General features: G+C 45.7%; 1 protein-coding gene across 3 annotated transcripts in view; it reads left to right on the top strand.

Annotated features, from left to right (window-relative positions):
• The first annotated feature begins 3,986 nt into the window (after positions 1-3,986).
• The window catches only part of CAST (calpastatin), a 222,994-nt gene continuing 199,089 nt past the window's right edge, over positions 3,987-27,891 (top strand). The window contains exons 1-2 of one of the 3 annotated variants that reach the window (XM_088444664.1): positions 3,987-4,002; positions 4,098-4,212. In XM_088444664.1, coding sequence (XP_088300790.1) covers positions 4,162-4,212 — 51 coding nt within the window. In that variant the 5' untranslated portion in view covers positions 3,987-4,002; positions 4,098-4,161. The other 2 variants (XM_088444666.1, XM_088444665.1) reach the window with 2 other exon arrangements.

Raw genomic sequence — 27,891 nt, 5'->3', positions numbered from 1 at the left:
GGGAGACCACCTCGAGAACCCAAGTGTCTGTCGTGGTAACCGACCAACACCGGGCGAACTGCAGCAGGCGGCCTCCCACTTTGGGATCCCCCAAAGGGAGGCCCGGACCGTCAGGCCGCAGGCTTGTCATCTGGCTTAGGGGCCGGACTTCTGGTACTCCATGCCTGCTTCCGAGGCTTGGCCGATTTCTTAGGACCAGCCTGTCGAGGAAAAGACTGTGGTTTGGGCCTGCCCTGGGCCCTATAAGACCGAAAGGACGATGGTCCAGAACCAGAAGGAGCAGCGGCCGACGGGAGACATGCCGATTTGGCTGCCGCCAGCGTGGCCACAATCTTGTCCAGATCCGGACCGAAGAGAACTTCTCCGGTAAATGGCAACGCCTCCAAAACCCTTTTTGGAATCAGCGTCCGCCTTCCAGGATCGCAACCACAAGGTGCGTCGAGCAGCCACCACTGCTGAAGAAATTCGAGACACCAGGGTACTAATGTCTAAGGCCGCCTCGTTGATATAAGTGGCCGAATCACGGAGATTACCAATCAACTCCGCCTGATCGGCCGGACAGTCGGAATCAAAAGACGCCTCTAATGAATCCGCCCAGCGCTCCATCGCTCTGGCAACCCAGCAAATGGCCATAGCCGGCCGTGCTGCCCCCCCCCGCAAGGGAATAAGCGGACTTCAGGCAGATCTCCACCTTGCGGTCCGTAGCATCCTTAAAGGAGGACATGGATGGCACCGGCAATGTGGCACTACGGACAAGACGGGTCACGTGAGAATCCACCTGTGGAGGGGATTTCCACTTTGTAAAATAATTATCCGCGAACGGATAAGCCACCGCCAGGCGCCTCTGCGGCTGGTAACGTTTGCCAGGCTGTTTCCACGCCTCCTCTAAATGGTCCACTAACTGACCCGAAAGAGGAAAGACTGTGGCATCACCCTTCACATCTTTAAAAAAGGCATACTTGGATTTAGCCGCTGGGGGAACTTCGTCCTCAATCACCAAGGCTGTGCGGACTGCCCGAATAAGTCCAGGAATATATACTTTGGACTTAGCGTCAGCGTCCTTAGTATGGAGAGGTTCCTGATCGCAAGGATCCAGAATCTCCCCATCATCAGACGTCCTGTCGTCATCCTCATAAGGAGCCGACAGAGACGCCACCGGCCGTTTATGTGGCCGCATCACAGACTCCCCTTGCAACAGATCCGACAAGTGCTGTACAGAACTCGTCAGGGAGTTAACCCATGCCGGCTCCTGAGAAACCGGGAGCGGGGAAATAGGGAGACTGTGGGGTACCACCAATTGTCGTGGGAAACCCTGCATGGGTGACGACACCACTGACTGCTGGGACAAACCCATCTGCGGAAACGCGGGCTGCGGAGCTAACTGGCCCACTAAGGTCGTAAGCGCCTGAGCGAAATAAGCCCAGGGCGGCTCCTGTACCGGTGCTGTAACCATAATAGGCCGCGTCATTGACAAACACTGCCGGCAGAGGCCCTCCGCGCTACCCTCCCCCTCCGCTAACGGTACTTTACACGTAGTACACTGTAGCCGGAGAGGAAAATCACTTTCAGACATGATGGCACCAAGTATGTGACCCCTCTCACCAATTATATATTAAATAGGCGAGAGACCACCCTGCAGCACCGCACCGCAAGGGCTTAGCAGAAAGGACAGGGACAGTAATAAAGCTGACAGTCAGAAGAAAAGTTACAGGCAGCAGCGCTAGCACAGTCACATACAATGCAAAGAAAAATCAATTCCTGCACTAACAGCGCTGATCACTCAACTACGCAGACACAGGGCCTGGTAGGACACAGCGCTGCATACACAGACCTGACCCAAATCGGAGGAGAGGTATGCGGGGGGACCCAGACCACGATGCTTCCATCCAGTGCTTCCAGCAGCGTTCACCATGCGTTGAGGAAAGAATGCCGCCGAGGAGCAGAGAGGAGGCTGGCCTGGGGGAGGAGCGCTGCTACAGGACCAGTCGGCAGTGTGCAGAGAGGGCTGTGTGCAGCGGGGGAGGCGCCGGCTGTGAGACAGGGAAGGCGCGCTCCCCTGGCATGCATTTAACCCCCGGGATGCCGCAGCGCTACCGCTCTGCTGCGGTCCGCTGTCCCAGGGGGGTAGTGGAAGCGCAGGTTCTTACCTGGCTCCACGCTGCAGCCAGTCCCCAGGGAGCCCCCTGCCTGGGGACTCTGGACCATGTAGCAGCGGGGACCCACCGCGGGACCCCACTGCTTACCTTGCTGTCCCCCTTGAATCCGGCCATGGTCCGGGACATCTGGGGTCACCGCTAGCTGTGACCCCAGATGCTCACCAGCATCCCCGGATCGGTACCGGCGTTCTGGTACCGGCGAGGGTGTAGGGAAGACAGCATTGACGTCAGGACTGACTGTCCATGCTGTACATCCAGATGTGCAGCCACAGCTGCATGAAGAAAAGCTTCAGTGGCTCTTCTAGCCCCCACTCCAACAGGTGCACCCGACTCCGGCCGGGCACCAAACGAAACTGAGGTGCCTTGGCTCGGGGGCGGGGTATAGGAGGGGGACCCTAGTGCATCCTAGTCACATAGAGTTAAGCTGAAAGCTTAACTCTATGGTGCCCGATGACTGACGTCACACCTATACCCCAAGGTATCCTGTGGATACCCTATGGACAAACAAACCCTGAAGTAGAAATTATTAAATTTACCAGCAATGATTTAATATCATACCTCCCAAACATCACGCTTAACACACTCAAATACATATAATATGTTGACGGTGACATTGTCGACAATATAACTGTCGACAGCAGTATGCCGGCATTACAATTCCTGACAAGGTAAGAATATTACTTAAAAGTATTTTATCGGTATCGGCGGTATAACTGGAAACATGCTCTTAAAACAGCATGTTAAAGTTAAACTGCCGACACCATTACAATGCTCTAAGTAGCATTTTAACCTTGACGGCAAGGTGTCACCATTATACTGTTGCCAGATGAGCAATTCTCCCTAAGGAACAGTTTATTCCAAATTGATCACTGTACCATTACCATGACTCTTCCCTGGTAGTCACGTTTCTGTTGTGGCACTACCTGTCTAATTAGGATTCTCATCAAATTTGCAACCTCTGCAGTTGGTCCATTTGTAAATGTGTACCTACTCCATAGATGCACCTTAACCATCATGATAAGAAACACTGCAGCTCTCCTGACATGCAGGAACATTCATGCTGCAAAGGCGATTACAAAAGGCTAATTTATGCACGCCCATGAAACAGTGTTTAAACGGTCTAACTCGCCTGCGTTTTTCTAACCACCGTCCTGTTACCACCCTCAAATGCTGACTACCTGTCATTTACTTTGCGAGTAAATCCTCTGTACGAACGTAATGGCATTGCAATCGCTGCCTGTGCGCAGTGCTGCGTTCGTGCATGCGCAATAGCAAACAATCGCTCGTTCTGCGAAAATATCACCATTGCGTCCGTCTCTGAATCAGGCCCTATATTTCTTCTCATGTATTATTTATTGCACTCCTTCACAAAACCTCAGCAATCCTACCCTGAATGTACACTTCTAGTGTAGTGTTGATTGCTAGAATAAGTAAAGTGACACTTAACAGACACTTCCATACACTGAGAGCCCTGCACTGTGATAACAGCTCCTCAGCAGCAGACAGTGTAATGTAAATCACACAACCTGGTTGCTGGGGAGTGAGAGATAAAGCAGTGTTCCTGCAGCAGCAACGGGGCCTGAAGAATGCCACACTCTCTGCCAGACCTGTTGATCTTTATTTCTGTTAGCAAATAGAGCTCAGCCCAGCAACATTGCCCCACCCGTGTCCCCAGGCAATAGCTAGGTTGCTATAATATATTCTCTCCCGGGGAGTCTCCCCCAATCACTCAAACTATTAACACAAAACATAAGTTCCTGCAAGTGGTCGCAGTAGAAGCCCTGACCAGGATAGGGCAGCCCTTGGCACTAGCACAGCAGCAGGCAGAGGAGGGGCTTGTGTGTGTGTGTGTATCACATAACTGGGTCGGAAAAGCTGTTTCATGCAGAGGAAGTCACACTGTAACTACTTCACGTTTGTTTTTTTATTCTTTTGCTGCAGCTCAGTAACACAGCATACATACCGCTAGTGAGAAGACAACTTGTGCCAGTCTCTCTGCACTGCCATGCCACACAAAGGGAGGAAGCCCTCGGGAGGTGCCAAGGGACCCAAAGAGGTAAGTGACACTGGGCATTTCTGTAAAACTGAGAGTGGGGAATAAGGATTGTGCCTGCAGTAGGTAAAGTCGTGTGTCACTAATGAGGTGCCATGGGGCAGGGGATGGGTGCGTGTTTTGAGAGTGAGTCACTGTACTCTGGCAGAGATAAGTGCAGGGAGGACTCCAGATCAGTGGATCCCTTATAAGAGAAGATTTCAGTGCTCCTTGTGTTTGACCTTCCAGACTTATTATGTCGCTGTAGTGTGACACTAGCCTCCCAGACTGGTGCCCTGTGATGCCTACTAATGCGCCTACACCATAAACAGAGAATGCCCTAGTTTTGCTGTGCTGCTGCCTGTGATTGAGCTCTACCCCTCCCTATAGCCTGTGCTGCTGATCACCCTGCCCGCAGCATGACACAGAGCAGGGAGTGTGGGTGAGGAGGATCTCTCAGGGCGTGGTGGTGCCTGTGCATTCTGTCATTCTACTGTCAGTGCACCCCAAAACACTCCACCCTCCCATGGGCGGGTACTGGCCAGATCACACCCATCACATAGAAGTGTATGTAGATTGCAGGGTACCCAGGAATTTCATTAGGTGCATGAGGAGTAAAACGGGATACTAGCTATGGCATTTGCAAGTTGGTGGTACGCTACGGTAAATACAATATACAGCCTATTCTTTATCTTCTGCTCTTTTACTAACTTTCCATTGAAGCTACAGATACAGTAAGGTCTGTCTGACAGAAGTTGTATTGTTGTGCTGTTCCCAGCATTGTGATAATAGGAGTGTGCTCTGAATTCTTCACATATCTGAGCGGATCTCATGGGAGCGCCTTCCTATCAAAGGTTACAGCGTATAAAGCTGCTCAGACTGCTGGACAACTGCTAAACTTTTCTTGTGTTGCTTTATATGCTAAGGATACAACAAAACTATGTAGGTGTAATCCCAGTATCAATATTACAGTGCGATCGGAAGTGGCTGCTGCCAGCTTTGGCCTGTGGATAGGTGGCTGGTAGTGTCACTGATATTAGGGACTCAGAAATCTCTATAGATTGTCAGCTGCTATGGGCAGGACTCATTCCTCTTTGTCTTCTCTATAGAATTATGCTAAATGCTTACTTTATGTATCTATGTGACTTTATATATTATTTGTATTAGTCTGCACTTATATATCTTGTTGTCAGCATTATCCCCTTTTACAGTGCTACAGAACCCTTGGGCACCTTACAAATAAAATATAATGATAACTCCCAAGGTTCCACTTTTCATCTAATGTACCTAATTTCATAACTACCATCTGAAAAGCTGGTGGGCTGGAAATTATTCTTGACCAGGTTTTGTCTAGACTTCTATAGATGAATGCCTCCATTGTTTCCCAGTAGATTGTTTGACCCCTAAATGTGTAGTACACACTGTTTATGTTGTGATGCTTTATGAAACTTCTATACATACCTGGAGGAAAGTGCAATTGTCTTTGTTTATCAGGTAACTTTTGGCCTTTTTAGTGTTGATATGTAAATTTATTCATTTTAAATTTTCCATGGAAACATTAGATTATATTGGTATCATGGGTCACAGCACAAGAAGTGCTTTGTAGCCCCTTTGTACTTTTTGTTATATAAATTCAAGGATGGAGGGAGCTGCACAAATTAAAGGTGAATAAAGACTTCCAATACATAAAGTCATTGTTTTACTGGTACATATAAGAAAGTCAAATATATATTAAAGCTGGGTACACAAAATACGGCGGTGTGACCCAGCGATGGAACAATGTGATGTAATGATACATCGCACACACCATACATACTCTGGTGTATGGCAGCAGAACAGCAGATGGGACTACGCAATGAACGACCGTCATTAATTACTGATTGGGCGTACATACTATACGATGTGTTTGATATATCGTTCCGATGTGTGTTCGATGTTATTTCATACGATACATTGTACAGTGTGTACCCAGATTTACAATGAGGTTTACTCTTGTAACCAGCACACTAATAGCAATATGTCCCAAACATTCAGGTGTGTGTCCTTTGCTTTCTGTTTCAAGAAATAACTTCTTCGACAGGTGTGGGAACTTACTGTAGCTGCACATAAATGGCTTTTGACCTCAAATACTTTGTTAAGGTATTTAACTGCAATTCAAGTACTGGAAGTTTTTTTTCTGCTTTACATCCTCTGCTAGAGCTTAACATCATCACAGCATTTCTGGAAAACGTGTCAATCCATAATGCTGCAATATACTATCACTATACGTAACCGATTTTACTAAGGTCATAGAGAAGAAATAGACAGATTGTAGCAGTCTCCTCAACAAAACAATATATATGTTGTTATAATACAGAGGCCTTTACCATCCAGATTTTATTACTGTAACTTAATTGTTATTGTAATGTAATCAGTACTAAAGTAAAGGACCCCATACACCTGAGCTATGATTCCCCGTTTTGCTGATGCTGACTCAGGGCCTGATTCAGCAGCAGTCGCAACTATGATTACGCACACAATCGTCCGATTGTTGGTCCTGCGCATGCGTATGAATTGCAGTGAATGCGCGAACACTACACTGTGAGCAGTGACTATGCAGACCCATCGCAGAGTGATTGACAGGAAGTACCGTTTGGGGGTGGTGACGGGGGTGGACGGTGAAATGCAGGTGTGCCAGTGCGTTTGAACACCGTTGCAGGGGCGTGCATAAATTAGCCACTGCAATACCATATGCAGCTTATGTACTCGCGTGCGACAAGGTTAGCAATTCCTCAGTAAGATCAGACCTTATGCTAGTGTGTGTGAGGCTGCGATTGTACTCAATGTTACAGATGGTTTCGCAGTCTTGCTAAGTATTACGGATGTGTGTAATGCAAGGAGGGCGCCCTTATGTAAGGCTGCGTATGGCATAGTGATCGCAGACATTGGCATATCTTCGCAGTGAGACTGCGTGCGTAGTCTCTATTGCGATCGCAGTTGCAATCCGTACTGAATCAGGCCCGCAATCTGCTGATCAGGGACTAAAACCGCCGATCCGTGGACATTGATGATCTGGGAAATTCAACATGTTAAAAAAAACATTTTCGTGTCAGTTCCGGGAATCCAAACCTTTCAACTTGAATATCCCCGATCCCCCGGTCCCAACGTCAGCAGACTGAGGCTTTGCACCAATCCGTCACAGATGTATGGGTCCCTTAACAAAGAAAAAAAAAATTCAACGATTCTGTGTTTTTTTCCTGATTCCACGATTCCCCAAACTACAATCTGCACCCATACATTACAGATAGTTTTCAGTGACTTGCAGATCATTTTCAGCAAATACAGATCTGCCAAATATGAAAGCTTAACTTTTTGGTCAGAATCGGCAATCGGTGAACCCATTACATTGTAGATATGTTTATACGCTATCATCTGCAAAATGGGGAATTGCCCTAATTGATTGCTGATTATTGGGCCTCATTAGCCGGTCTGCTGCATAAAGGCAATCAGTGGCCTGGTAATAATGAGGCTAACTTAGCTGTTCACACTGTGCGCCTGGACTGTTGCATTCCAAGGTTTACAGAGATGGCAAATCAGTGTAGTTAACTCATTTTAAATGGTGGCGGAGGGGGGGTTGATAAGGGGTACCAATGGGCCCACCTACCAACACTCCCAGTTTTTGGCTGGTGCTGGAAGAGGCAGAATGGTACTGCTCATTCAGTGTACACTACCATATAGGAAAAAGGCGCTGCTCCATCCAGACAGTTTTCCTGGTGTATTACTAAAATTATTTTGTATCTCATTTATATAACTCCATTTTCACTTGATTAGCAATGTGACTGTTCTACCAGAAAAAATACACCTCTGAGATTTTGGCAAAAGTTTAATTCATGAAGATATCCCATTAGTTTGTCCAAATCTTTAACTGGTTTTCGCAGACAGATGGATGCCATATATGTGAGCTTTTATAGTATGGGACATATCTTTTCGGCTTGGACCTATTCAATAAGGTCCTGTATCCCTGCGCGTTAAGCCCTGAGGGTGCACTTTTCCTTACAGCCTCAGGAGCTGCGAGGAATAGTCTGTCTTAATATGCACCCTCTTGGATTTAACACGCAGAGAAATCCATAGATTTCGCATTTTACGTGGAATCTATGGGTTACCGCAAATTGCACTAGGGTTTTGCCTCACAGGGAAAATGCTAAATAATCTAATAGCTCCGGGCGAAGAACCCGGAGCATTTCCCTGCGAGGTAAATCCCACGCCTAATTGGGTATGCCCCAACATTTCATATGGTCATATAGGTATGATTTAGGGGTCTATGTACTAAGCAGTGATAAGTGACAGAGTGAAAAGTGATAAGTCTGTGTTAAGTGCCAGCCAATCAGCTTCCAACTGTCATCTCACAGGCTGTGTTTGAAAAATGACAGTTGGGAGCTGATTGGCCGGCACTTATCACAGACATCACTTTTCACTCTGTCACTTATCACTGCTTAGTACATAGACCCCTTAGTGCAGAATTGCACTGTTTGTAGTCAGAAGAGACTCAGAAGTCTAATTTCTGTAGAGACTTTAGTTCAGTGGTATTCAACATGCGACCCTTCAGCTGCTGTGGAACTACACATACCAGAATACCCTGTCACAGTTGGAAGATAGAATAGTTTAAGATATAGGGGCTAATCAATTCTCTGTAACTGTCATGAAAGGCAATCCGCAGTAATGTATCTTAGCCACCCCATAGAGGTGCAGCGGAAATGGGAAAAACATTCTGTGCATGGCAGCACATTGTTGAGAAGTGATTTGCCAACTCAATACTTTGAATGAAAAAGTAACAAACCTATGTGTAAGATAAATATATTAGGTAAAATATCTAACATAATTATAGGTTCATTATCAATCGAGGGCTGGTTCTAGTAAAGACAGACAATACAATTAAATCAGTCTTTTCAATTAAGTATTACAGTGCACATAACTAGGTTAAACAATTAACCTAAAGCCCTTAATTATAAAATTCCTATATACAATGATCATCTTTATTAAACAATTCAAATTTTACATTTGAATGAGATGAATAATCATAATCATGAATGAATAATCTTTCGGTGTCATCCTTATAAATACTTTACATATTGCAAAGCTATGATCAAATTTTACCTGTTGACATAAACTAATATTATTAGACTCAATAATACTATATGCAAATAAGAGACATAAATTCAACTATATATTGCACTTGCTGTGTCCATCTTTATACCACCCACTTTATAACACTACCCATACTTTAACATCAGTTCTGACTAGTGGGCCTGATTCAGAGCCGGACGCAATTAGCGCTCGCTCGTCCAGAAAATAGGGGTGGCTATTCAAATCAACCGTTCGCTCTTTGCGGTCTGTCCACGCCTCTAGGTCTGAACGAGCGAACCAAACTTGCGGTCGTTTTTTGAAAAAATACGCCCCCTGGCCGCTCGCATCCTACGTCATGTCCGCTATTTATTAGATTAATCGAGTACATCGACCAGGGTATGAACTGCTCGCTATTCTTGGGGTTGGTTTTGTCTACCACAATTTTGCGAGCAGTTCTGACTATAAAATAACCCAGTGACGTGGTCAATGACGCTGCTGTTTTAATTATGCACACCCATAAAACGCCCGTTTTGACCTTTAAGCACGCCTGCGCTCGGATCTCCACTCCCCGTTTTCAAGCACCTTCCCCCGTTACCACCCACATACGCCTCTTTCTGTCACTCAAATTATCAGGCATTCGCTATTTTGCAAGCACATGAATTTCGACCGCACTGACTGGTTCGCGCATGCGTATAACGATCCGTACGCATGCGCAGTTGGGCAAACATCGCTCGGAGCAAACGAGCGGCCGCTTACGAGTGGCTCTGAATCAGGCCCAGTGTTTTAACCCCTTACCTCAAAATGATAGTTAGTAATGTCTAGCAGCGGCCCCTACCCTCTTGCATGGAGAGGGGCTGCCGCTGCTGGTGGTCCAGCCGGCCTGGTCCGTGTGCATACGCAATGGAACTGGCAGATGCTGCGACCGGTGCATGGGCACAAGCGGTGGTGGCACTGCGCATAACACTGGCTTCTAGGGACTGCATTGGCTGCAGACGTGCAGGGCTGCCCGATAGGCAGAGCAGTGGCTTACACTGGCAGTCCCGGGGAAGAAAACACCTCCCTCTGGGGCTACCTGTCCTGCGTGTGACTGATAGGTAGTGCTAACAATTGGAAGTCACCAGGGCCGTAACTAGGGTGGTGCAACCACAGGGCACCGCAGGCCAGGGGGCACTGTTTGGGTCTGTCAAGTTTCCTGCTTATTATCAGTCTCACTTGAAGCTTCCTCTTCTTTTATCCCCAGCATCTCCTGGCCTCCTATCTCTTCCCTGACCCTTCCCCATGAGGCCATGGCCCTTTTACAGGTGCACTATCTTATGTCCCTATTTAAATATTGGGGGGGGGGGGGCGCCAATGCTCTCTCTGGCACAAAGCACCAAAAAGTCTAGTTACGGCTCTGGAAGTCACTACCAGTCACAGTCTAGCCAGTGAAGTCACGGACTGCAACTGGCTCACCGAGGTGACGGATTTTACTGAGCGAGCTACAGCGTGCAGCCCAAAGGTAAAATCAATTGATCAGCTAATATATCGTGCCCCCGTCGGCCAGTGTGTACAGACGATATGTCTGTGAACTCCGTCGTTCACAAACATATAGCATTGGCTGTACTGCACAGCCGATGGACAGATATGTCTGCAGACCGCCCGCACATACACAGCGGCAGTCGCGTGGAGGGGGGCGGGACACGCCCCCGATCCGCCTCCAACCCGGCCAGACCTGCTGCAGCATGCAGATAATGGCCGTTCAGTGTGTATGAACGACCATCATCTGCAGATATATCGCAAGGTGTGTACCCACCTTTAGATCCATGCTGACATGGATGTAATCATATCTGCTATTGTAATTACTAATAAATGCAGTTTAATACTAAAACTAGAGGTGACCTACTTCAGTCTCTGATGACTTCTAAAGGCCTCTCCTGGTTACAAATAATAAAGTTAAATATAAAAGTAGAAAATACAAAACGGAACAAGATAGAAAGCATTCCTGATTGGTTATGTCTAGACTGTACAGGGCTGATGGCCCTGTGACGTCACACCCACGTGACTCGGCCTGAAAGGGAGAGGGGCGGGGATGGTAACGGGGGAACAAAACTGTAACCACCAATATCCCGAGCGCCGGCATCCCGAACCCAACCCGTAAACAGCATTAAGGAGCTCAAGCAATATAGCAAAGACGCATTAAGGTAAATTGTGAACAACCAATTATAGTATATTAGCAGCATTTAGTATGCCAGCAATAACCATATTATCCAGTAATATGTCAGCAATAGCAAAAAGGAACAGCATTATGGGCAGCAGTAGCAGCAATGCTTAATTCTGACAGACATGTAATAAGGCCCAATAATAATCCAACAGTAATGCATAATAAGATAAGCAGTGGTCAAAGTAATGCCCAGTTATATGTCCCTTAGAGTAATTATGGCATGTAATGTCACCAGTAGTAGTAATGCTCATTGTTATACTATCTGTAGAAGTGACACCCAGTAACATACCAGCTATAGCACTATTCCCCAGTAACAAGCCACCAGTAGTAGCCAAAAGTTGTGCCAAATAATGCAATAACTGCCCTGATCTGTCTCATTCAGCAGGGATAATAATAAAAAATATATATATATATATATATATATATGTTATTATTTTTTTTAATGCTGCTCTCAGACCATTCTTATCGTTAGGCAGGGTAAGAGCTGCATGAAGTTATTATGAGTTTATGACACATAGCTGAACTGTTGACTAAGGCATACTACAGTCTCAGTGGGTTTAGCTGCACGTATGCATTATTCTGGCAGGTGAAACAAGACAATAATGAGAAGGGTACATATAATAAACCAGTCTTAGTGCTACACAAACACTGTATAATAGGTCAGTAGAGGTGAGAAAGCAAAGTATGTGTCAGTCATTCTTTGAATTTTTGCTGTAATGTCAGAGGCCTTCTTGGTGTGTTAGGAATATGGTGCAATACTCTGAATTTGTAATGTGTAAATACCAGCAGTGGAATCTCGATGGTCAAAATGCAGGTGAATTATAGTGAGTATTCTAACCCTAACCCTCCCCTCCCACAGCCTAACCCTAACCCTCCCCTCCTGCAGTCTAACCCTCCCCTCCCGCAGTCTAAACGTACCCTCCACTCCCGCAGTCTAACCGTACCCTCCACTCCTGCAGTCTAACCGTACCCTCCACTCCCACAGTCTAACCGTACCCTCCACTCCCGCAGACTAACCGTACCCTCCACTCCCGCAGACTAACCGTACCCTCCACTCCCGCAGTCTAACCGTACCCTCCACTCCCGCAGTCTAACCGTACCCTCCACTCCCGAAGCCTAGCCGTACCCTTTGGTAACCTAACCCTAGCCGTCCCCTACCGCAGCCTAACCCTAACCCTCCCCTTAGTGCCTAACCCTAACACCCGCCGTCAGCATTTTGACACACTAGGCCGTTTGGCCGACCTGCTGACTTATCTAATGATTTGTAAGTGTATATACACACCAATCGTTCTGGCAATGTGTATGTGCACGGGCGATCAGGGGGTCGCCCGTACACACCAGCAGATGACCGATATGTCTATCAGATATATCGGCCATCTGCTGTGCTGCACAAATAGGATATGTCTGTGAACGACATCGTTCACAGACATATCTGCTGTACACACCCGGCGATGCACTATAGATATATCGCCCATTCAATAGACTTGGGAATGTTTTCCTAAGACCAGTATAGCAACATTTCGTGACCATAGAATCAGTCTGTGAAAACCTACAGTTGTTTATGGGAGAACTCCTCAGTTCCAACATAATGGAGACTTATAATTTTGCCTAACTGGTAATTTATTGTAAAGGTGACTTTACAGGTGTGACTTTTTGAAAAAGAATACACAATTTTTCTTTGTGGGCAGCTGCAACCAACTAATTAGATAAAAACACAGATCACATGGTGAGCGCCAGGGTCAGACAAAAAATGTTCTTTAAATTTTTTTTATCTTGTGACATTGTCCAAAAATTCATTTGTCACAGATGATTATAGCTCTAGTGATACAGGATATTTCCTTCACTTCTTCGCCATGCACTTACTCCGGGAATGTCATTAGAGAACTGTACATTAAAATGCATTTTTTAAGTCAGAGATCAGGCAATCTGTGGTTACTGATCATGTTCAGCTTATATTATGGTGCTACACTTATATGACAGACAGTTAGTAGCCAGGCATGGATAGGCAGTTTTGGCACTTGCCAGAAGAGCTGCTGTTCTGGAGATTATCAGTGATGTGTGGAGTTTGTATCTTCTCCATGTGCTTGCGTGGGTTTCCTACGAGTGCTCTGGTTTTCCCCACACTCCAAAAATATACTGGTAGGTTAATTGGGTCCCAACAAAAATTAACCCTAGTGTGTGTGTGTATGTGGTAGGGAACATAGATTGTAAGCTCCACTGGGGTAGGGACTGATGTGAATGAACAAATATTCTCTGTAAAGCGCTGCGGAATATGTGTGTGCTATTTAAATAACTGGTAATAAATAATAAATAAATACATTTCTAGAACTTTATTGACTTTTCTAGAACTTTATTGACTATTCAGCAACAGTCAGCCTCGCTGACCTGCACTTGGCCCCTACTTCTGTACTGGCTCAGCAGTGGCACTGACCTCCAGGGCCGCCATCAGGGGGGGACTGCCGGCACTGGAGTCCCGGGCCCAGAGACTGGCAGACTGGGGGGGGCGTCTGCTCCTACTGCTGCTGCACAGCATTCAACCCCATACTTCCCCCTTGCGTGAAAGATGTGGGCCACTGCTACTGCCCACCGCCTACACAGCCCGCACTAAAAAGGAGGCTGGCCGTGACAACCACATGCGGCACTGACTGAAGTTTATTTTGTAGTCGGCGCGTGTGACGTCATGACATGCGAGCCGCTGGAAGGGAGAAGTCGAAGGAGCCGCAGAGTGAGAGGATCAGCTCCAGGGTCTGCCGGAGAAGAAGCCAGAAGAACTCAGAGCCTTCTTCATGGAGAAAAGGTAAGTAAATCATTAATTTAATAAACCAGGGAAAAGGGAAGTGGGAAAAAAAAGCCAGACAGAGGAGCACTGTACAGATTTAATAATCCAGGAAAAAAGATAGCGTGGTAGGGGCAGGGGACCCCAAGGAGGAAAGTGTGGCATGGGGGCCCGGGGCCCCTGCCTATTTAGTCAGGCCTGGGCCCCACAATTTCTGATGGCAGCCCTGCTGACCTCAATGGGTGATGGAACCTGTTATGACATCATAATATATCACACTGGGCGAGTGTGCTTTGTATGCCAGGTCTGCTTTTAGCAGCGTAACCTACTGTTAGCTTAGATGATTGCAGACTTGTCGAAGACAATAGACATCTTAATTTATATTTCTTTTTAAATATATAGCAGTAAAAGTAATACCCAATTATATGACACAGAGTAGTAATGCCAAAAAATGTCACCAGTACTGTAGGTTCAATAAATATTATTTAAATTGTAGATGCTCGAGTCATTTATCATTATTAAAGTAATTTGCCAATTAAATAAAAAATGTGCCTCCCCACCCAGTAATAATTGTCCTTCAAGCATGGATCTAAGGCTATGCAGACATTTTACTGCTCAGCTCCTTCCTAAAGCCTACGTGGCATCGGACTTGGGGGCATATGTATCAAAGCTTGATGTGAGATAAAATTGTGAAGTATATATCACCAACCAATCAGCTCCAAACTATAATTTCTTAAACACAGCCTGCAAAATGTAAATTAGAAGCTGATTGGTTGGTGATATATATCTCACAATATTATCTCACATCAAGCTTTGATAGATATGCCCCTTGATGCGCTTCTAGAATCATATTTCCACGCTGCTTTTTGGCCTCTAGACTACGCTATAAAATTCTATAAAGTATGTCATAGCTTTCTACCATGGAAATGCAGTCATAAGTGAGTGCTCTGCTCTGAGTTTTCGGTTATAAAACACAATGCCTTAACAGCGATATTGGCGTAGTTTTCAGGTCATATGTGTGACCATATTACTCACTGATATGGTTAGTCGGTAGTCATGCTGAAGTGGCTGACAATGTGTGGGCAACATTACAGTAATCAGCTTCTCTGTGGCACTAAGGGACAGCTGATAGTAGAGTCCTGGGCATAAGACCAGCAATTAAGGGGTGACACTAATGCCACCGCACAGGTACACAGCACCATCGTCCATAGGGTACTGCCATTGTCTATGGTAATACTATCGACATACTGCAATACTAGTAATGTCCTAGTGCAGTGGTTCCCAAACTTGTTTGAATCACGGCGCCCTAGAGTGTCAGCATTGTTTTCACGGCACCCCTAAGCCAAAAGTTTGTTATTGAGAAATAAAAAAAAAAAATGCAGTAAAGTGAAGTAAATTGTGCGGACCTGTCATCCTTTGGTTCAGTTATGTGGTGGTGGACAGGTTTGCGCTTCTGTTGGTCCACATATTTACATTACCTTGGCCATATTAAATTTGATTTGGTGCTGGATCACCACACTGTGGCACCCCTGCAAGTGTCTCGATGCACCCCAGGGTGCCACGGCGCACAGTTTGGGAACCACTGTCCTAGTGTAATGATGCTCTGATGAAGACTGAAGAGCTGATGAACAGACAGAAGAGCTAAAAACAAGGCTTTATGTAGTTTGCTCCCACCAATACTTACCCTGATAATTATCACCAATAATTTGTAAATTGATTATCTAAGCTGTGAATCTTAATTGAAAATAAAATGGAGAAAGGTGCCTTGTACATACACTGTAGCCATTTTAAGCCATCTGTTGAAACAGCAATAGTTATTACGCTGTTAGACAGTTCCAGAAGACAGTGCAGAGGTTTTGTCATACAGATATATACACTCACCCCAAATAGGGATTATTAGAAAGGAAAGAGAGACCGAGTAGGTAACGTAGAGTATAGTATGTGCCATTATAAATGTAGCGCTAGAAAGAGCATAGGGCCTGATTCAGAGCCGCTCGTAAGCGGCCGCTCGTTCGTTCCAAGTGATGTTTGCCCAACTGTGCATGCGTACGGATCGTAATACGCATGCGCGAACCAGTCAGTGCGGCCGAAAAATGTTTGTTCGCTAAATAGTGAATACCTGCTAATATGATTGACAGGAGTAGGCGTATGTGGGTGGTAACAGGGGAAGGTGCTTGAAAACGGGGAGTGGAGATCAGAATGCAGGCGTGCTTAAAGGTCAAAACGGGCGTTTTATGGGTGTGCATAATTAATACAGCAGCGTCACTGACCACGTCACTGGGTTATTTTGTAGTCAGAACTGCTTGCAAATTTGTGGTAGGAAAAACCAACCACAAGAATAGCGAGCAGTTCATATGCTGGTCGATGTACTCGATTAATCTAATAAATAGCGGACATGACATATGATGCGAGCGGCCAGGGGGTGTTTTTATAAAAAAAACGACCGCATGTTTTGTTCGCTCGTTCAGACATAGAGGCGGCAACAGACCGCAAAGAGCGAACGGTTCATTTGAATAGCCACCCCCTTTTTCTGAACGAGCGAGCGCTAATAGCGACCGGCTCTGAATCAGGCCCTTAGTGTTATATGCCTATATACTTCTAATCTCTATGTCATACTTACCTACACTACAGAATTATTATTATTACTATTCTATATATGGCGCCACAAGGGCTCCGCAGTGCCTAACAAAGTACATAAATAATTCAGCAGAACAAGAGAATAGTGACTTACAGTACAAGACAATGCAAGACAAGTACATGGTATAATAAACATTGCTGCAACAGTGGTCATACCACTCAAATAAGCAGTACGGTGGCAGAAGCCAAGGGTTAGGTGCCGTAAGTAATAGTATTAGAAGGAAAAGCACATAAGGGAAGAGGGCCCTGCATGTGAGAGCTTTATGTCCAGCAGACTCCCGAACTGAAGTTCAAGGAACTCTGCGTCTCATTCAGAGCCGCTTGTTAGCGGCTGTTCGCTCGTTCGGAGCGATGTTAGCACATCTGCGCATGCGTACGGATTGTAATACGCATTCGCGAACCAGTCAGTGCGGCCAGAAATCGTTTGTTCGCAATATAGTGAATGCCTGCTATTTTGAGTGACAGGAGGAGGCGTATGTGGGTGGTAACAGGGGAAGGTGCTTGAAAACGGGGAGTGGAAATGAGAACGCAGGCGTGCTTAAAGGTCAAAACAGGCGTTTTTAGGGTGTGCATAATTAAAACAACAGCGTCATCGACCACGTCACTTGGTTATTTTATAGCCAGAACTGCTCGCAAGATTGCGGTAGGAAAAACCAGCCACAAGAATAGCGAGCAGTTCATACGCTGTTCGATGTACTCGATTAATCTATTAAATAGCAGACATGACGTATGGTGCGAGCGGCCAGGGGGCGTATTTTTCCAAAAAACAACCGCATGTTTTGGTCGCTCGTTCAGAGATGGAGGCGTCAACAGACCGCAAAGAGCGAACGGTTCATTTGAATAGCCACCCCCTTTTCCTGAATGACCGTCCGCAAATAGCGTCCGGCTCTGAATCAGACCCACTATCAGGAGAAGAGACAACCTTTCTGCATCCCGTTACTTCTGTGCTGAAGTGCGTGGGGCCGCAATGATGCGATTCATGTGACCATGCGCCTTACAGTTGCCCCTAGGATCTTCCCCTCCAGGATATCTACCCAATAAAAATTGGACTGTCCCACTTAGAACAAGCTTTGATGGGTTGCATTGTGCGTAAATGCTGGTGTATTTATATATGGTAGGAAGGAAGTCAGTGGACCACTGTTTTTAGTCAGCTTGTGATGCAGAGATAAATTTAAGTGACACAAGTATTTATTGCTAGAGGTGCTTACTGAGAGGGTTAAAAGCTTTTCTAAAAATAATAATAATAAGAATAATACATATATACATTAAGATATCATAGAGAAAATGCATTCCTTTTGGCTCTCTGAACATTTCATTCTGAACTGTAGACAATATAGTCTCTGTGAGGGACAAGGGATAGGATTCAGCTCCACATCTTCACGGATAATGGTGAGATGATTAATTATACGCTAGATGGGAAGTAATGCTGCAGAGTAATGACATACAGCTATAGGTCTTCTCCAATAGGACCTCAGTTCTACTTTCTCTTTCTACTCACTGACCTAGATGGATATTCTTTAGACTACTTTAATTATTAAAGTCATTTATTACTCCTTAAGAGGACAATTTATTTATTTTAAGTCTGCTGAGTAGTATAATTGAATTGTGAAATATAGTTTCACTAAAATGCTGCATTGTCCCTTTTCTCTGTTGTTTGCAATATTTTATTGTGTTTGGTTTATTTTTTTATTACTTCTTTCTTGATTTCAACGCTGAATCTAATTTGAAGAAGTGACATAGGTTCACTGCATACTTGCCTACTTTTGAAAAAGCATTTCAGAGAGATTGTGAAAGCAGCACCTATGGGCGCGTGTTACAGTGGGCGTGTACTGATATATCTGAGAGGCGTGTCATACATGTGATGGGCGTGTACTGATAAATCTGAGAGGCGTGTCCTAAACCTGACTTACATCCAAATGTAAACCAGCCCAAAAGCAGTTAGTAAGATCTGTTTGTTGATGAAAACACACTAATACTTTTCAGAAATTTATAGGGATCATTGTGCCTTATAATAACCAATGCAAGGAAATTACACTAATGATCCCATTTGAATGCATTTATCTCTGTTTTTTAATATAACAGCTTCATAATGGGGGTAAGGATGAAATGAGGGAGATTACTAGAGCCTTCAGGGAGACAGGGAGATTGCTACTATTTCAGGGAGTCTACCTGACAATGAGGGAGAGTTGGCGAGTATGGTTCACTGTTAAAGGAAAAGGGACAGAAGAAGAAAGGTTTTCAGTTCGGATCCACTTGGACAAGAAATATTTGGTCATATATAGGATATCGGATTGCTGCATGTATAGCACTATGGGCTCTATTTACTACAATCCGCATTGGTAATGCAGATTGTAGTGTGATATTACCGACTGAATTCGCATTGTGAATTCAGGCAATATCATAGGGATTTACTACAAATCCCTTGCAGGGACAGAGCTTGCGAGAAAGCTCTGTCCCTGCGAATCCCCTCCGCACACTAGTCACGGTATTTTCACAAAAAATGCTGTGACAAGTGCCCCGTGCATGCACCGACCAGCTGACGCTGCTACCCCCCCCCCCCCCCCCCCCCCCCGGCGCTAAGCCTTGTCCCTGTCGTCAAGCCCTGCCCCTCTGGATCACGGACCCCCCGCGACCCTCATGGGAGACCAGCTGACCGGAGAGAGGACATCATTGGAGGCCCGAACTCCGGTCCCTGGAGTCAGGTAAGTTTGTTTTCTTTTTACTTTTTTTTACTGTGAATCAGCGTATTGTCTGTTTAGACCACACAGCTGATTACTGGGACCGACTTACGGCTCTGCTCTCCCAGTCAGAGAGGAGCAAGGAGTCTGGTAGCCGGGGGAGACCCTGCATAACGCCACCTCCAGGTGGCGTTATTATCACAGGGCTTTCCCCGGTATTTTTTCACATTTTATTTTTAGTAAATTTGGCCAGATCACATTTCCCATTACAATGCGATCTGCTTACTAAACATAAGTAATACTTAGGGGTTGGAGTAGAATTTACGAATTCTACTCCAATTGCCCTTTAGTAACCGTAGGTGATACTAAAATAATGTGAAAAGGGTGTGAAAACACCCTTTTTCACTTTATTTTAGTAAAAATAATGTTAATAAATAGAGCCCTATGTATTTATAATGCTTTCTGAATTCAGATACAAAGGGGCAGAACAGTGATCCCCAAGTCACTTGAAGTTTTAAGGTGGCTTTCCAGTACTGAATGCGCCACTGAGGTTAGGGGGTATATTAATGACCCCTTTCATTTGCTGCAATAACTCGGGTTATTGCCAGGTCAACACGGGTCGAAGCTCAGTGGAAAAGACTCAAGGGTTGGACACAGGAATGACCCTGATAACGCTGCAGTGTAAACGGTCCGACCTGGGTTATCCGACCCGAGTTACCGCAAAAGACGCTGAATGGAGCTTGCAGTGAGAAATTCCCACCCACTCTTTTATGACATCATCTTTACGAGCATGCAAAAGGCCATTTTTTATGACATCCATAGGTTTTGCAGGGCAGACCCAGGTTCAGTGTAAATGGAGTCTGACCCGGGTTGGAACTGTGCTTTAAATCTCGGGTCGGACCTGGAATTTGGTGGAAAAGGGGTATAATAAACACAAATATTGATTTCAACAGTACGTTAGCTGGAGAAAATCATACTTCCCTGCCTTTTAATGACTGCAGCCCCCATTGGATTTAATGGGGGGCTGTGTAAGAATGGTTTGTATTTGTATATAGATGAGAGGACAGCAGATGGAGAAAGATCTGTAGTACCTGAGATGTCATGTGCCTGGCTTGACAAGCCCGATTAGTGCCACCCTGCCAGGCTCACTTTCTTAACACATGTTAAGAATTAGAGTTAACTTTTTTTTTGTTTTACAAGCGGCAGCATGCAGTAACAGTCATTGGGAGAGGCTAGATGAGAGCTGTGACTGTGATGGGGAAATCTGATGCTGGAGAGCGGTGTGCTGGGAGTGTGTGTTGTGATACAGAGAACATAAGTTAGGCAGCAGGCAGGTGTAATGCTTAGTGCTACCAGAGATGTAGATATAAGGGATTTAGATTGCATGAATGAGGAAAAACAGACAGTTTACTGTTACACAAGAATATGTTTGATACCTGGTTGATTTGATTTAGAGTTTCTTGTTCAGCTTAAAGCCCAGTGTTGACACTTTTATGCCGCTGCCATTTGGAGGCTATGATGCAAGAACCAGGGAGTGGTTAGAGAATTGGCAAAATAAAAAAACCTTTTGGTAAAGGTGAGTGTATAGGCAAACAGCAGAGATGTGAGTTAAAGTTTACTGTATAAGAAGTGTACTGCACTAAGCATGTACTGTATATATGTCTTATTCTCCCGCGGTAATTAGATATGTCATGAAAAGACTAATTTCAACATACAAGTATGACATGATATAATACATATACTGTATGTATTATATAGGTAATACTGTATTTACACAAATGTAGAGAACACATTGCAAGTTCCCTATGTGAAATAAGGGTTTTGGATTGTACTGCACAGAGAGTGAGGTTCTTTTTTGTTGTCTTCCCAACTTCTAAGGAATATTTCTGTCTAGCTAATCAGCAGAGAGAATTTCTTATTTTATTATTTATTTATTACCAGTTATTTATATAGCGCACACATATTCCTGCAGCGCTTTACACAGAATATTGGTCCATTCACATCAGTCCCTGCCGCAGTGGAGCTTACAATCTATATTCTCTATCACATGTACACACACATACACACTAGGGTTAATTTGTGTTGGGAGCCAATTAACCTACCAGTATATCTTTGGAGTGTGGGAGGAACCTGGAGTACCCGGAGGAAACCCATGCAAGTGCAGGGAGAATATACACACTCCGCACAGGTAGGGCCGTGGTGGGAATCAAACCCATGACCTCAGTGCTGTGAGGCAGTAATGCTAATCATTTTCCTTTGTCATTTTCTGTCTTCCTTTTTATTTTAAAAGATAAGGAGAATTCCTGGAACAATGTTTCTTATTTACGCTTGTTCTTGAACGAGTTTCTATGTGCTACCCATATTATTGTGGGTTTCCTCCAGGTGTTCCAGTTTCATCCCACAATCTAAAAACATACTGCCTGGCCAGTGCTGGTTCTAGACCAAGCAGAGACCAAGCAGAGAACAGGGCGAATATTTCCTTCTTTTTTTTTACCCAGATTGTGTACTTTTTCCTGCATTTTAATTCAATAGTGTACTAAGTACTTGGGATTAGTATTTTTACTGACCCCTCTATACCCTATGCTACACTAAAGACCCCTCGATACCATGCACGCACGCAGGGGGGTTCTCAGTACTCAGAACCCCCCCCCCCCTCCCTGACAGACTAAATTTGTTTCATAGACACGGAGACAGCCTTGTCTCCATCTCTGAATGCAGCCATGCATTGGCCGCGGGTCACCCGTGGCGCCGGGTGCGACTGAGCTGTCGCTCCTCAGATAGAGAGCTCTGATTGGCAGAGCTCTCTACAGCAGCAGCTCCACTAGACTCCGGCAGCGACCCTCCTCTTCCCTCCTCAGCCCTCGGTTTTGTAAGTATGCTTGCTTTTGTGTGCGTGTGTGTGTATATATGCTGTGTGTAATCATGTTTGTGTTTATTTTGTATGTATGTATGTATGCTGTGAGTAAGTTTGCTCATGTGTGTGTATGAGTGCTGTGGGTAAATATGCTTACATCATATTTGCCAACTCTCCCTCATTGTCAGGGAGACTCCCTGAAATAGTAGCAATCTCCCTCATTTCATCCTTACCCCCATTATGAAGCTGTTATATTAAAAATTAGAGATATATACATTCAAATGGGATCATTAGTGTCATTTCCTTGCATTGGTTATTATAAGGCACAATGATCCCTATGAATTTCTGAAAAGTATTAGTGTGTTTTCATCAACAAACAGATCTTACTAACTGCTTTTGGGCTGGTTTACATTTGGATGTAAGTCAGGTTTAGGACACGCCTCTCAGATTTATCAGTACACGCCCATCACATGTATGACACGCCTCTCAGATATATCAGTACACGCCCACTGTAACACGCGCCCATAGGTGCTGCTTTCACAATCTCTCTGAAATGCTTTTTCAAAAGTAGGCAAGTATGGCTTACATGTGTATGTGTGCATGCTGTGTGTATGTGTGCATGCTTGTATGTGTATGTTTGACTATCTGCTTGTATATATAGTATATATATGTATGGAAACCCCTCTTAAAAGTCCTGCATACACTACACTATATTACTGACCCTCTATACTTACCACTAAATTACTGACCCTTCTATACCAGCCACTACATCACTGACCCCTCTATACCTACCACTACATTACTGACCCCTCCATACCCTACACTACATTACTGACCCCTCTATACCCTACACTACATTACTGACCCCTCTATACCCTACACTACATTACTGACCCCTCTATACCATACACTACATTACTGACCCCTCTATACCTACCACTACATTACTGACTCCTCTATACCTACCACTACATTACTGACCCCTCTATACCCTACACTACTGACCCCTCTATACCCTACACTACATTACTGACCCATCTATACCCTACACTATATTAATGACTCCTTTACCTACAACAAAATTACTGACTCCTCTAAACCTACCTCTACATTAATGAACCCTCTATACCCTAGGAACGGGTATGTAATGCCGGCTGTCGGGATGATTCCTGTCAGAATACCGACAGTGACATCCCGATGGTTGGGTAAGTATTCTTACCCTTCCCCCCAGTGGTCGAAGTGGGAATTTTGAAGTAGGGGTATGGAAAATATAAGGTTGTACCTATGCGCCCGTCTTCGACGAGCAGCGTGGAAAGGGGGTGGCCATTTAAATGGGGCATGTCCTTAAGGCGTGCGCCTTTCTCAGTGTAGTGTACCACACCATAGTACCCCTTATACACATTATGCCACACAGTAGTAGTGCCCCTTATACAATGCCCACAGAAGTAGTGCCCTCTATACAATACCCACAGTATTGTAGTAGTGCCCCCTAAGCAATGTCCACATTAGTAATGTCCTCTATACAATGCCCACAGTAGTAGTGCCCTCTATACAATGCCCACAGTAGTAGTGCTCTCTATACATTTCACAGTAGTAGTGCCCTCTATACAATGCCCACAGTAGTAGTGCTCTCTATACATTTCACAGTAGTAGTGCGCTCTATACAATGCCCACAATATTAGTGCTCTCTATACATTTCACAGTAGTACCCTCTATATATTGCCCATAGTAGTAGTGCCCTCTATACATTGCCCACAATAGTTGTGCCCACTATAGTAGAAGTGCTCCACATACAGACTCAAGCCACAGATTTGCCACCACCCCCCCCCCCCCACACACACACACACACACACTCCCCTTATTAAAAATAATGCACTACACACACATTACAAAATGAAAAATAATGCCACATATATCCCCTCATTAAACATCTGCCTTCCCTTTTTATTAAAATGTATGGTTCAAATCTATTCTCCCTCTTTCCCTCTTTGCAAATAGTATAATAGACCTCAGATCTATGAGGCGACCCAACCATGGAACCTGCTGTACTTACCCTGCCTGCAATCTCTTGTTGTCTAGTCCTACAGCCTTCTGAATTCTGATTGGTGGATAGCTCCAGCCATCCACCAATCAGTGTTGGGAGACATCCCACCACTGTGATTGGTGGATGGTACTAGAGCCATCCACCAATCAGCATTCTGCCAGACACCGTCAGACGCTGCGGCTGCCGGACAGCTATTTGACAGGCGGCAGAGAGACAGAGAGAAGCAGCTCCCCGGCCGCTCTGACTGAACAGAACGGTAGGGGAGCGTTTGTCTCCTGGCCGCAGGGTATGTAATGTAACGCGCGGCTTCTTTAAAATAGGAGCGCCAGGGGGAAGATGTCATCCTGCCCCGCCCAGCCCAGCCCAGTCTTAGCAGAAGGGGAATCTGCTCGTGGGGGACGGGCACACTGGCGAGCGGGTGGCGTCAGGCGGCACTAGGGGTTTGGGTAGTCCTCGGAGTTGTCCTCCACTGACACTGAGCGATGTTAGTCAGTGGAGCGGGCGCCGGGCGGAGGCATGTACTGTAGCTTTCTCTCTCAGCGCTGCGGCTGTAGCCACGCCTCCGCCCTTAAGCTGTTCCTTCCAAGCTAGTTAAAAAAAATAGTGCTTGCTTGAAGTGCCGGTATGCTATACCGTTGCATACCGGCTCACTTCGAGCACTGTTTCCCCCCTAACCCTAACCCTCCCCACCCCGCACCCTAACCCTCCCCGTTAGGGCCTAAACCAAACCCCCCTAACGAGCCTAAACCTAACCATCACCCCTTAGTGCCTAACCCCCCAGTAGTGCCTAACCCTCCCCCCTAGGGGTACCTAACCCTAACCTCTCCCCCACAAAACCTAACCCCGCTACGCTCCCTAAACCTAACCCTCTCTGCGGCTAATGCTAAGGAGGCCCCGCACCTCGTTTGGGATGGCGTCCTTCGGCGTTCCGGTATCGGGATTAAGATAGGTGTCAGTATTTAGCCGCCTTTCTTAAGTCCCTTGTCGGAACTTGGATGTCGGCACTGAGACTGGCGGCATCATGGCCGCCGGTCTCATAACTACATCCCATACCCTAGACTACATTACTGACCCCTCTATACCCTACACTACATTACTGACCCCTCTATACCCTACACTATATTACTGGCCCCTCTATACCTACCACTACATTACTGACCCCTCTATACGCTACACTACATTACTGACCCCTCTATACCGTACACTACATTACTGACCCCTCTATACCCTACACTACATCACTGACCCCTCTATACCTACCACTACATTACTGACCCCTCTATACCCTACACTACATTACTGACCCCTCTATACCCTACACTACATTACTGACCCCTCTATACGCTACAATACATTACTGACCTCTCTACCCTACACTACATTACTGACCCCTCTATACCTTACACTACTGACTCCTCTATAACCTACACTATATTACTGACCCCTCTATACCCTACACTACATTACTGACCCCTCTATACCCAACACTACATTACTGACTGCTCTATATAATACACTATATTACTGACCCCTCTCTACCTACCACTACATTACTGACCCCTATATACCCTACACTACATTACTGACCCCTCTATACCCTACACTATATTACTGACCCCTCTATACCCTACACTACATTACTGACCCCTCTATACCCTACACTATATTACTGACCCCTCTATACCCTACACTACATTACTGACCCCTCTATACCCTACACTACATTACTGACCGCTCTATACCCGCCACTACATTATTGACACCTCTATACCCTATACTACATCACTGACCCCTCTATACCCTACACTACATTACTGACCCATCTATACCCTACACTATATTACTGAATCCTCTATATCAGGGGTAGCCAACCAGCCAGAGGCAAAGAGCCAAAAAATACCTGGAGCTAAGCTAAAAAGCCGACAGGAGGCGCGCATGCAAAAATTAGGCATGGTCTAGCTGTCACAAGGCCACGCCCCATTTTTGTGCTCACGCCTTTGGTATGACATTTGCAGGAGCATGACCTATTTGTGTCCCTTATGCAGTGCCCCTGCGACGGTACACCTGTCAAACCGTAACGCAGGTGTCCTAAGGCGAGCTCAGGGAGGACAGAAAACTCCCGTGGAGCAGAAGGGCAAATTACTGCCCCTTATGCAGTGTCCCCTACATTTGTGCCCCTTATGCAGTGCCTCCTGTATTTAAGCTCCTTATGGAGTTCCCCCCTGTATTTGTGCCCCTTATGCAGTGCCCCCTGTATTTGTGCCCCTTTTGCAATGCCCCCTGTATTTGTGCCCCTTATGCAGTGCCCCCTGTATTTATGCCCCTTATGCAGTTCCCCCCTGTATTTGTGCCCCTTATGCAGTGTCCCCTGTATGTGTGCCCCTTATGCAGTGCCCCCTGTATGTGTGCCACTTATGCAGTGCCCACTGTATTTGTGCCCCTTATGCAGTGCCCCCTGTATTTGTGCTTCTTATGCAGTGCCCCCTGTATTTATGCCCCTTATGCAGTGCCCCCTATAGTTTTGGCCCTTATGCAGTGCCTCCTGTATTTGTGCCCCTTATGCAGTGCCCCTTGCATTTGTGCCCCCTAAAGTAGTGCCCTTAAGTAGTTACCCCAGCCCTTCCCTGGCTCCCACTGACACTGCCGCTGCCTCTGACTGGATCTTACTAGATCCAGCAAGTGCGCAGGGCAGGCTCCTCACATCGCAGGTGACGTTATGACGTCACCCGCACATTGCATCACTGGGAACGCTGGCCTCTGAAGAAATCAGAGACTTCTTTAGTCTCTGATAGCCACATCTTAGAAACAAAAGAGCTGCATACAGCTCGAGAGCCGCAGGTTGGCCACCCCTGCTCTATACCTTACACTACATTACTGACCCCTCTATACTCTACATTACATTGCTGACCACTCTATACCTACCACTACATTACCGACTCCTCTAAACCTACCACTACATTACTGAACCCTCTTTACCCTACACTACATTAATGACCTCTCTTTACCCTACACTACATTGATGACCACTCTATACTTCCCACTAAAATACTGATTCCACTATACCTACCACTAAATTACTGACCCCTCTATACCCTACACTACATTACTGACCCCTCTATACCTACCACTACATTACTGACCCCTCTATACCCTATACTACATTAATGACCCCTCTATACCTACCACTACATTACTGACCCCTCTATACCCTACACTACATTACTGACCACTCTATACCCTACTACGACATTACTGACCCCTCTATACCTACCACTACATTGCTGACCCCTCTATACCCTACACTACATTGCTGACCCCTCTATACCTACCACTACATTACTGACCCCTCTATACCCTATACTACATTAATGACCCCTCTATACCTACCACTACATTACTGACCCCTCTATA

Source organism: Taudactylus pleione, unplaced genomic scaffold (assembly GCF_031769625.1).
Source record: "Taudactylus pleione unplaced genomic scaffold, aTauple2 ptg000370l, whole genome shotgun sequence".
NCBI lineage: Eukaryota > Metazoa > Chordata > Amphibia > Anura > Myobatrachidae > Taudactylus > Taudactylus pleione.
This window is presented reverse-complemented; position numbering and strand designations above follow the sequence as displayed.